General features: G+C 44.2%; 1 protein-coding gene across 1 annotated transcript in view; it reads right to left on the bottom strand.

Annotated features, from left to right (window-relative positions):
• Positions 1-6,712: 6,712 nt before the first annotated feature.
• LOC107273204 (ras-related and estrogen-regulated growth inhibitor) overlaps positions 6,713-12,167 on the bottom strand; it is a 34,018-nt gene continuing 28,563 nt past the window's right edge. Inside the window, exon 6 of the mRNA XM_015751147.2 lies at positions 6,713-9,233. Coding sequence (XP_015606633.1) covers positions 8,975-9,233 — 259 coding nt within the window. The 3' untranslated portion in view covers positions 6,713-8,974. The remainder of the gene's footprint in view (positions 9,234-12,167) is intronic.

The following is a 12,167-nucleotide window of genomic DNA, read 5'->3' as shown; positions in this document are numbered from 1 at the left end:
GTTCTTGGCAAATGTTGATTAAACGTAGAACATCCGATCGTATTGCTGGGCGTGTCATGTCAGTGGGTCGGCGTGCAGAACATATCGCGATAATGTGTTTCTAGGTCAGTCACCGTACTACAAGCTCGACAAGAACGCATTCCTTTCTCCGAACCTATTTAAGTTCCTCCAGGTTATATTTATATACAGCGAAACAGCGAGCATCGTCCACGTCGCCATCAACTACCATTCGCGTGCCGACGCAGGAAACGACTGTCGTGCTCAAGGGGATGGAGAACGACTGGAAAGGAGTTTGAGTCTAGAGAGAGAAAAAAAGGAGGTTCAGAAGGTAAAAGTTATTGGGCAAACGCATCGCGATACACATTAAGTGCGACGGAACGTCCATAAATTGCGACGTGCCACGCTCTATATTTTCGGAATTCTCTTTGAATCGGACACCCGGCACTTTGTCCTTCGTTCTCGGCCGGGTATGTACTCCAAGTCCATTCGATTTCACGCCACGGAATTTTAAGTGTCTTTAACGGGCATTCAGCGAGAACCAGCGCGACTGTACAACTCCAGGATCGTAAATTAACCGAGGTCAATCTTCTTCCGAATTGTATACCTATTCGATGGCTTCCTTATAGTATATAGGTAGTTCCGTGATGGCCCACTGAGCCTCATTGGATTTCGTTCGGCAAATGGCTAATTGCTCCTGAATTGCTCCTGGGGAAAGGGATGGAACCGTTTAAGATAAAAAAGACATACAAACCCTCCCCCCCAGGACCATTGTTAAAGAGAGCGACTAAAGTCTACGAACGAGAGGAGAGAATCCGACAGGTTTTTAATTAATTAGAACTGTTAGGCAATCATTATATATAGAACGGATGAAAGAAAAAGAAGCTTTCGACAGCGAGACTAAAATGGTCAAACAAGAGGAAAAAAATTAATTAACTTCAATTCTCGTTGTCGGCAAGTCGTTCGTACAGTGAAAGTAATTAAAAGGGACAGAAAACTCTTATCGTACCACATTATCATAGAAGTATACTATATACGGTGGCTCGTTACTTAGCCACATAAAATTTCGCTCTATTGTCTTTAGTCGTGCCGATGAAAGTGACGCGTTCCAGAAGCACACTGACGATAATACCACAGCAATCCAAAGACCTTATAAATATAAGAGTTCGACGTCAGCCTCTCTACACGGTACCCAAGAAGTAATATATTTCACTGTACCCACAGTGCGATATGACGTACCATCCGTATCGGGTCGTCTAACGCGTACAAAGAGGCAAAACTAACCTAAAGGTTACATCGATAGACGGGAACGAATATAATGAGAAATGCGAGTGACTGGTAAAATGCAAAATGCACGGGCACATGATCAAAGAATCGAAGACCACCACGGGCTTATATGATTTCATGTTTCCTGGACAAGAGTCCCACGAGCGAACCCAGTTGTTACGGGTAAGTAATAAATGGCGTTGTACCTCGAAGGCATACAACTTCCCGCGTAAAGACAATACATCTCTATTTTATTCGCCATAATGGATAGAGCGGTTTATGTACCTCCGTATAACAATATAATCGTGATCCGGTGCACCGAGCTAGGTGCATTTAAACATTTTTCCCATTTATCAAGGAACAATATGCGGAAACGTTGAGTAGGCTCAGCAAAGCCTTAGGGTAGAAACCGCCACCATGGTAAGACAGTGAGATCGCCATCTACAGTGGAGAAGAAGAGGGACTGACTGCCGAAGCCTCTTTTTTTTTTATTCTCTCATTTCATTGCCCCTCGCACGCAACACCAAGAAATTTTTCGATGCGATTCAATAAATAGCGTACGCAGCCACTTTCGTGTGCATCGCGACGCTAATGGCTAAATATCACCGGGGAGTTGTAAGCACGCGAGCCGATACATTCTCAGGAGCGAGAATAAGAGGACGAGTACGAGTAAGAAGAAGACGAGGAGATCGAATGAGAGAAACAAGAAGAGGGTGTAGGAGGATGGGGTCTCCGGCAGACAAAGATCCTCCCGAGCTTCGTTCTCGTTGCATAATGCATCCCGACGACAAGTATAATTAGTTAGGAGTCCGCGAGTGGCATAACGAAAAAATTTCTATAACACCTTTTTACCCTACCGTCTGGTACCCAGTCAGCGTAACCAGGACTATCCAGGTCTATCAGGTCTTGGCATAATAGAGAAATGCACGCGTCGACCCCGGACGGCGCAACGATATCGTATCGTATCGCTTCAGCAGCCTCGCGGGACATTTACAATGATAAATACCTGGTAAGTTTAGGTGAAAGCACCCCGGCCTACAGGAGAAGATGTTAACATACTCCTCCAGCCGTGAACAAACAATGCAAGCCAATTACCGGTGCAATATGAGGATGTAGTGCAGCTACGCAGTTTCCCTTTTACATGCGAGGCTGCACTGTCTTGGCCTCCTGCTTCGCGATGCACTGCGCGCTGTAACCCGGGTACAATGTACGTTGCATATGGTATACGTGTACACGCGCAATATAGGATATAGTACATAAAGGCTAGTTCTCATTCGAACGAGCAATCATCCCTTAAGGGGAATTACCACACCCTCCTGTACAAACGCTTCCCTCGCGCTCGGAAAAGTTATGGACTTTTTATTTACCTCGGTACGTCGCACTCCGGACTCTCATAGTTCACGTAGCGGCCGAGGCTATTTTCTACTTTGCTTGCTGGACGTCCTCGACTGCGCCGGCTGTCGTAAACTTTAAGTATAGAGATATTTATTGTGTCAGCGTGGCTGAGTGATAGGGACCGATTTTCAAAGCACCGCAGCTACCATCCGCTCGTGCTATGGACTCCTGCACCACGTATCTCCGGGATCTGCTCTCGTGTGGAGGTAAACTGTTCTAGACGGCGGCGGCAGCGTCGACCGATAGCGCCTTAAGGAATCGTATCTATCGCGAAGCATCGTGCCGGCGTACGGCGGTGCAAACATTATTCGCCGCCGCCTCTGGGCAATTAAGTACCTCCGTGCCACTGGCTGGGATTAAGGATTTTGATGCGACAGATGCCGTTAGACTTTGGATCAGATCGCTCGTAAAGTGGCTTTTCTTGGCGATGGCTATAGTAACGCCGACCCCTGCTGCCACCGAGTACGATTCCGCGTTGTTAAGATTATCCGATAAAAGTGCATTTCTACTTAACTGCTTGTCTTAACTAACTGGCTACTGCGTTAACTTGTACTCCAATAGAGATCGATAATAATTCTGGCGCTTGCTTCGTATATATATGTATATACTGTTAGAACTCTCTTCCGTGATCGGTCATTTATTGTCTACATAAGTTAGCAGGACCTGTACGAGTATAGGACTCGGAGTATCGAATTCAGAAAATCGAGTCCGAAGATACCGACTAATATTAAAAATTCATTGCGCAGTTGAGATTTAATGTTTGCTTGACCATCAAGTTTTCCCGTATATTGTTTCGTATATCTTCGTTCTCGAATGAAACTAACGTCGTGAAATCATTGTTCCCGGTACACGGGGATTCTTGGTACTTTGTTATATCGTGACTGCTGGCAAAATAATCCCTGTGACTCCTGGGAATTAAGATTCTGCGCGACTGGCAGCTCCGCGACACCTTCGGTGTTTGAAAACACGTCGCTCCAGCCTCCTATCGTCACTGTCCTCGGGATTTGCTTTGTTCACGTTATGTAAACAGCATGCTATTTCCTTATCTCGGTGGAATGCCTCTGAAAACTCAGTCGATGATTTAATAATTAAACTGTTTTCGTATCGTGAGGATTTTTCGAGATTTTCAAAAATTTATTCAAACATTGGAAATAACTTTATCTTTTTTTTTTCTTTGTATGCTTGAATCAAACGATTCTTATGGTCGGCCGGTGATTGGAATTCTAATCGTTGCCGTAGCCAATCATGTACATTCAGACTTGATCTTATTTTTTTATTCTTTGTATACTTGAGGCCAACGATTCTTATGATGGGCTGGCGATCGGAATTCTAATCGTTGCAGTGGCCAATCGTATACATTCAATAGTAAAGTATTTGATCCGATATATATATATATATATATTTGTGTCGGACGAGAATAATATAAAGAGTTGAGGCAGGTTAGGATGCAAATTCATGGCGAGGGTCAGAGCTGCAATTCAATCAATGCCAGCAATTCAGTGCTTTATGCCCTCCATTGGTCACGCTCTACTCGCAGCTTTTGCCATGGGTGATTCTGATATTCTAGGTGCTTACACCTATAACTCCGTAAGACAAAAATTAAGGGACGTTTCGTCTTGCCAGACTAGTCTCCTATTCCAATAATAATTCTGAGATCAGAAACTGAAGACAGAGCTAGTCGGTGAAAAAAAAAGATACAATGGCGAAGTCACGTATCATTTAAACTCGCAGACGTCGTAAAGCAAAAGCAAACTAACCCGTACCAATACTGTTCAGCCTGTGCGTTTATGACCTTTGGAAATAACAAGTAACGTGGACTTCAGTAATGCTACACGTACGACCATTACTAAACCTTCCACGTTACGTGCCCTCGGTACTCGGCCCTTTCAATGCCGACAATGCCACCGTTAAGTAAGCAGCCTACAGCTAGAAGCCTTTTGTTCTGGCTATTTTGAACAACGATAAAGTTCAATCAATCGAGCATTACACATGGGTTCCTGGTGCTACCCACTATTTATTATTGAGCTTGCACTGGGTACAGTACCACGGCAGAGCTTCACTCACCTGTACCAGTCAGTCTGGCACGAGATGCGTTGGATTAAAATTGGTCGGACCTAACCTATAAGGGACAAGTGTCTCGATTTAGAATAGCATGTCCTATCGACCTCGATTACCAGACCGGGCGCGAACTGTCGACTTTGACATTTACGGCCAGGCACATTCGAGTGATTTACACCTAATGGACCCTCCTGCCTACGTTATGCGGTATATAGCGAACTGTCTAGAGATGGGTACGGTTAGGGAAGTTTATGGGGGAGGCATTCTGCTCCTATCGATAGACTGTTCGAGTCTCGCTTGAGGTAGCCCCAAAAGGGCAGGACAGTGGATAGACGGCACACGGGCCAGACCAGGTCCGCAGCAGCTACGTTGTATGCACTCAGAGTTATGCGCATGTATTAAATTTCAAACTCTCGCCTGAGGCCAGACACGCTGGTTCCTGCCGTGAAGGTGGAGGTGCAAGGTGCAGCGCACCGACCTACGACCTTGGCGTCACGACTCCGATGCTCTAAGTACTAGGAATACCGTTGTTCATTTCAATTTTATTACGCTCAATGGCGCACGCTTATTACACATTTTTTCACGCTACTTACATACATTCGTATGCTTGAGGTAAGAGACGCTGTGTGTCACGACGCGTTATACGCAAAGTTACTTTTTACCAGGTAACGTAACCTCAAACTATCTGCTCTACGTCTACCAATAATCATACCGTAGCGCAGGGTTACACTTTGCTCTTATATCTTTGCTCCTTCTAGGTTAGTTCGTGGAATGGATACTTCTCTTTGGAAACTCAACAGCTTTCGCCAAGTTTACCGTTGCCAGTATCTTCTCTGCCACTGCTTGCGTGCTTTCTCTCTGTTTCTTTTTTAGTTTCCCACACAGCAAGATGTATCCCTTCGACGTTGGCTGTAGAATTATAAGTATAATCTTTGGAAGCAGGACCTCTCTGTATATCGAGAAGTTGGATCGAATGAGCTATTTGAACTTGCGAATTCGAGCATTCGATTCGGTACAGCGTCCAGATATGTCTAGAAGCTTCTAGAAGGTTTCGCAGTAGGCTGACCCACTGGAACGGTCCTATGATAAATACGTAACTGCATACTTTTATCGGAAGAAGCTGAGAATTTATCTTCGGGGAACTCTGCTCGGTAGAACTAAGAGAACGACAAGGGATGATACTAAGGACAGCTAAGGTAATACGAGACCTCGACCTGGGCTACGAGGAATTCTCTAGCGACTTAAACACGAACCCACAACACACGTTCAGAGGTCGACCATGAAGATTCGTGCGCGAAGTAACTGGAAACCCCATAGAATCGACAACGTTTTCAGCCCTTGTACCTGTCGCATTCAATATATCCCACCATAGCTGGTATCGTTCCTTCAAGAAATTCTTAAGATTCCCAAACGACCCAACGTGAGCATAGAGGTGGGTGGCGAATCCAATTCACTTGATACAATCTTTGAGGATCTTTTTTTTCTTAAAAAATAATTCCATTCGTACACAATAAAGGCAGCTTATACCACGTATTTTTATTTCTCCAGCTCAGGCATAAATGGAGCAGGTAGCCACGAAAAGAAATTTATTAGGTATTCCCAATACGTGCCGATGATCCGGCTATTTTCGTGCCTGGTCCACACGCTAATGCACGTTAATCACAGGATGCATGCATGCGAGACGAACGTGTCGCCCCCTATCTCGGTGGGACTTGCATCCAACATGTATTTCTGTAGCGTCGCCCGAACACGCAATTGCATGACACACGAAACCTTGGCCCGAATCGCACTTAATTTACAGGTATGACCATTACAGGGATTCGCCGTGAAGTTTTGGAGGTCGTTGGCAGTTGACGGTTGGGCGGGACGTCCTGTCACGGATGATTCCATCTAATCGAACGTCCTTGTACGATTGCCTGGCATCAATGCCTGCTTATACTGTACCTGCATGTACATGCGGTGTGTGTTGTATGACGGATATAATATAAAACGTTAATTTTAACAAAAGAATTTTATTCTCAATTTACGATAACAAGTGACTAGCACTTAGAATACAATTAGACCGTCGTTCCCTAAGCATGGGCGGTATCTTGTGGATAAGGTCAATTTTCATACATTTGGAATGTATAAGACTATCGAATAGTACATACATACATTAAGCTTTTAAATCAAAGCTTCTTATCATTGCTCACAGACAAAATCTCTACGAGTAATAATACCTAGTAGTAGTTCTGGAAGGCACAAATAATATACAGCTATGGTACCCTCATGCAGGGCAGACATACCCACGTGGATGTCCTAACGTAGATTCTGCAGATATTTCGAACAGAGGACGTTAAATGGACATTCTCTGGATATTGTGGACTGCATGAGTGCCTATTCGCCCTTTGCGTAGAAATACAGCTATACCTGAATAACCACGTATGAAAATGTACATACATATATTTTGTCCGTGCTATCCGTACTGCTCGCCGTAACTTCTCAATGTACATTCGTTCTACGTCTGCACTTCTGTACTCGAGCCGCGACATCGGATCAACTTTGAAGGGGACTAACTTACGTTTAGATTCGTAAGAAGTTGGCCCCTCAAAACGAAACTGATGATGCGGTCCAACTATACGTACGCTCGCTGACGTATAGCTGTATCGGTACGCACATGGCTAATACTTGACAGTACTTCGATTGTAAATATCTACACGTATAAAAGAAAAACATTTACAAGATACAACGTCGAGAGTTGCGAATACTTGGCACGCGTCGATTGAGAATCGATGAGCATTTTTTTCGAGAAAGGAAGATAATCGTGCAAATCAATTATCTTTACGTACAAACAATTAAGAGGAGAATTTTTTCGGTCTCGAAAGGGACTCGCAATACTCCTCGATTGGTCCGCCATCTTTTTTTTTCTCTTTATTACCAATCTCCTTCGATGCATTTTAACTAGTCCTTATATCTACACAATTCTTCGTATACTAAGTATATATATAGTATATATTATATAATTTTTACATCGACGCTAATGTTTTCTGGTAGGAACATTAAAAAATTTACGAAATTTCTGCACGGGGACAAAATGCTCTTCCTGCTGCCAATGCTGCCAATCGCTCTTCCTATATATTTTTTTCTTCGTACTCCTCTCACCGGGCATCTCAAAATCTCTGTGTATCTTCGTATCTACGCTGATCTCTCAGTATATTTGATCCTGCATAGAAACCAAGAGGAATCCTTTATCCCCGCGCAGAATACGGAGCCACTCGTAAGGCGTTTATTTATTATATCGTAGTAGGCAATTATACGTTATCATCAGTCGCTTCGATAAGGCACTTAGGAGAGCAGCACTCGGTAGCCTCCACGGCGGAGGATCGTAGAGCGCAAAAGACGAGCAAAGGAGAAAGAGAGAAGGAGCGATTCGAAAGGCATGAAATAAAAGAGAAAAGAGTAGGAACGGAAGTGTACAATTTGCTAAGCGTTCAGAAGTGGATACAGTATGTCCAACGTGTTCTTAGCCCTCTGAGCCACATCTGAGAGGCTGAGCTTGCAACCCTATAATCACAGTTATACATGCATAAGACCGTACCTATTTCGGTTATGTACCAAAATGGAATAATTCTTGGCCTTCCCGTTGCTATAGTCACGGTACAAGGTATTTACGATTCTTCACAAGAAATAAGACGCTCGGAATAGCTGACTCGAGCGGATTAGTACCATCCGACCGAATACACGCTCCCAGCGCTTTTTCTCTCTGTCTCCGATTAAGATCCCAAGAATTGCAATAGGAGCATATCATACGAGATGCACCGGTGTGCATATATACATTGCGTACGCACGCACTACCGGCGCCAAATCGTTTACCGGTTGTGGAAACGTGGAATGTCGACGGCCAAGTGCACTTTGAGCGTTGCGCTAAAAACGTCGCAGCTGACTACTCAGAAGCCTTTAAATCTCTCTCGTGCGCTTCTCTCTTATCTCTTCTACTTTTCCTCTCACTTCCTCACTCTGTAGCTTTCTGTCATCGAATCCGCGTCACTCGAACACGTGGCACTCTCTTCACGGATGAGAACTCCTCTCAAGGCAACATCCACACCTCCGATCGGGTGATGGATCACCTACAACTGAATTCCTTCAGGGTCATCCAAGGAGTATTGGATTTTATAAATAATTATCAACGATTCGCGTGCACGCTGCTACGCAGCACGATGACTTTCGTCCTGTTCCCGGGGTCATCACGTCCTCCGAGTAGGAGCGCGCACAGGAGACGTCATATACTCAGGGATGGCCTCTTCTTTCTGTCCTTGGTAGTGTTCTTCCCGAAGATCGTGCCCAGTACTCGTGACACCGAGTGGACCCCGAGTTTTCGTCTTATGGGCAGCGCACGTAGCAGTTGGACCGACCTGGCTTCCCGTAGGAGAGCCTGGAAGGCCAGAGCCGCTCCAGCAGGACTCTCCGCCGCACTCACCTCGTAGAATTGGCAGCCGTGAGCCAAGGATAACTGTTGACCCTCGTCCACGCAGACCTCTCTGAAACAAAGTGATAATAAAACGTTTGTGCTTGGTAATAACAGCTTAAAGACATGAGATCTCATGGGGATCGATCTGGTCTAGGTGGAAATTAACCAATCTGACGCTCGAATCAGATTTATGCTAGATGTATAATGTTAAAGCTTGGATGAACCTTGGTATTTAGGGCTGATTAAACCTTGCTTAGCCCCGAGGTCCTGGACTAACAAGGGGAGGACGCGAGCTTGGGGTGACGGATTTAGGAGTCCTTTTGGGGTAGGAAAGTACTTTCTAATTGTATAATTATTTTCGAGATAGTTTCGTCTTACAAGGGGAGGACGCGAGCTTGGGGTCACGGATTTAGGAGTCTTTTTGAGGTAGGAAAGTACTTTGTAATAACAAACTACAGGCCAAGTGGCAGGACGCAACTCGGACCCGTTTTCGAGAAAAACCGGTTTGAAAAACGCAGTACTGCTCATATACCTGCACCGTTGCCAATGTTTTCGAGAAGGCGGCGTAGCTCGGTGGCAGCGCGCCTGACTACCACCCGAGCGGCCAGGGTTCGATTCTCCCACCACACGTATTTCTCTTTTTAATAATTCTTTTTTTTGCTACCCGACAAGCCATGTTTATCTATTAACAATTTTGTCAATTTACGTGCAAAATGAGTACATTGGAACACTATTATTTTTCATTATCAGACACTGGTTTATTGGAAAAGGTTATAAAGATTCAAAGCGTATTGTTAGGTGTACATATGTTTTTTATTATTCGCTATCACTACTGGCTTCTGTATAGCCTTTACATTTATTTGGATGGTATGTATCATAAAAGCATGCAAAACATAAATTATGTTCACACCATGCACATTTTATGAATGCAACTTCTTGTTCGTTGCAATGGCAATGTTCTTTTGATAGTGACAGAGGAAAGTTAATTTCGTTCACATTTTAGAACATAGGTCTTTCTTCAATTAGTTGACAATGAGTGTACAACTATTTTCGAAACAAAAATACGATGCGTATATAAACCAGTTGCTGATAATAAAAAACAATAGTGTTCCAATGCACTCATTTCGTACGTAAATTGACAAAATTGTTAATAGATAAACATGGCTTGTCGGGTAGCAAAAAAAAGAATTATTAAAAAGAGAAATACGTGTGGTGGGAGAATCGAACCCTGGCCGCTCGGGTGGTAGTCAGGCGCGCTGCCACCGAGCTACGCCGCCTTCTCGAAAACATTGGCAACGGTGCAGGTATATTACTAATACTGCGTTTTTCAAACCGGTTTTTCTCAAAAACGGGTCCGAGTTTCGTCCTGCCACTTGGCCTGCAGTTTGTTATTACAAAGTACTTTCCTACCCCAAAAGGATTCCTAAATCCATGACCCCAAGCTCGCGTGCTCCCCTTGTAAGTTAGCTTATAAAATCTCGACCCAAGCCTGATTCTTGGTAAGCAAATTACCAAGGTTAGTCACTAAAATTTCAATTATTAATGATTACCGATAACTAATTTAAAAAAATGTATTGTAAATTATAAAAAAAATGAAATAGACGAAAATATTAATTAATTTGAAACAAGCTGGGAAATTTAAACTTAGCCGTGGCTTAGCCAGGATTTGGGTCTGCAGCTGGAACATCCAAACAGCTTGAACCAAGCAAGGACCAAAGCTTGAACGTCGAGTCTTGGCAGACCAAGGTAGGACGAAGCTCAATCGTTCAGACCTCGAAATTTCTCCCTGAAGGATCTCAAGAATACAAAAAAAAAGTGTGTACATCCGTCGCGATTATAATTTACAAACAGTTTCTTTGTACCCAAAATCGCGTACAAAGGGTGACAAAGTCGGCGAGATCAGCTCGATCATTTTTTTTTTATTCTTCCCCAAGGGAAGAAACCAGCTCGGACCGCGGCACCTCTTGAGACCTCGTATTTTAGACTCTGGCGGGACGAGAAGATCCCAACCCTCTTGGTGACTAGTACCGCTGATATTTATGGTCGCAATTAAATTCGCTGAACATGTGATATTCGAGGCATTGAGCTATCGCGTGGGCGGTATACATACAGATATAGAAAGTATGTGTAACTATACACCGATAAAGCACATAAGCCACGGATTACATGGGGCTGCACACGTGCTAGCAGTGGACACACGCCGTTAATCCGTTCCCTTATTTTATACGGGCTATCCTTTGCTTTACGAGTGCCATTGGCACCAACGGTGCTCTGCGCTCCGAGCTCCTCCACGCGTGTACCCATATTATGTATAATACGATCCTTGCACTCTCACGGTCCAGCTTATAGTGTCTCTTTCACGAGCGCTGACCAGGATAATCGGGGAAATGGATCCCGGAAATCACACAGACGTAACCAGCTCCAAAGCGACACTAACTCTACGAAGCTTCAATCGAGCTCAGCCCAACCCTTCGAGACCCATATGGAAGTCCATTGATACGAACGATATCGTTTTGCCTCCGATAAAATCAGTCTCACGACAAAGAGATTATACTGAACTTTATTATCTTTACCGGATGTCATATATATTACTATTTTTATATCCTTTTTATCATCTTACCCCCCAACGAATTCCTCCCGAGCACGAATAACAGGAGTGTCACAGGGAACTTTGTATTATTATTGTTCAGGTTCTCCGCGTACAAAAGCCAAGGTATGCGATCTCTGTATTTACCCTGGTAGCTCCGTCCTCGTCGTCTTAATACGATTCGTGTAGATTAGAGAGACAGAGAGAGACCTTTACGCGAAACCCACTCCCTCTCAGGCCGCGAAACGAGTTACGTGCCGGCAGTATCCCACTACCCGCCGTAAATCGCATATTAATAAACTTATCATTGGCAGCGATCTTGAAACTTCAACGCGGTCAACAGCCCTCCACGCGTCTCGCGAAATCATACAGACTTTTTTTTCTTTACACTCGCCCGAAGAAACAGGTTGCAAGCTG

This window comes from Cephus cinctus, unplaced genomic scaffold (assembly GCF_000341935.2).
Source record: "Cephus cinctus unplaced genomic scaffold, Ccin1 Ccin1_scaffold0087, whole genome shotgun sequence".
Taxonomy (NCBI): Eukaryota; Metazoa; Arthropoda; class Insecta; order Hymenoptera; family Cephidae; genus Cephus; species Cephus cinctus.
This window is presented reverse-complemented; position numbering and strand designations above follow the sequence as displayed.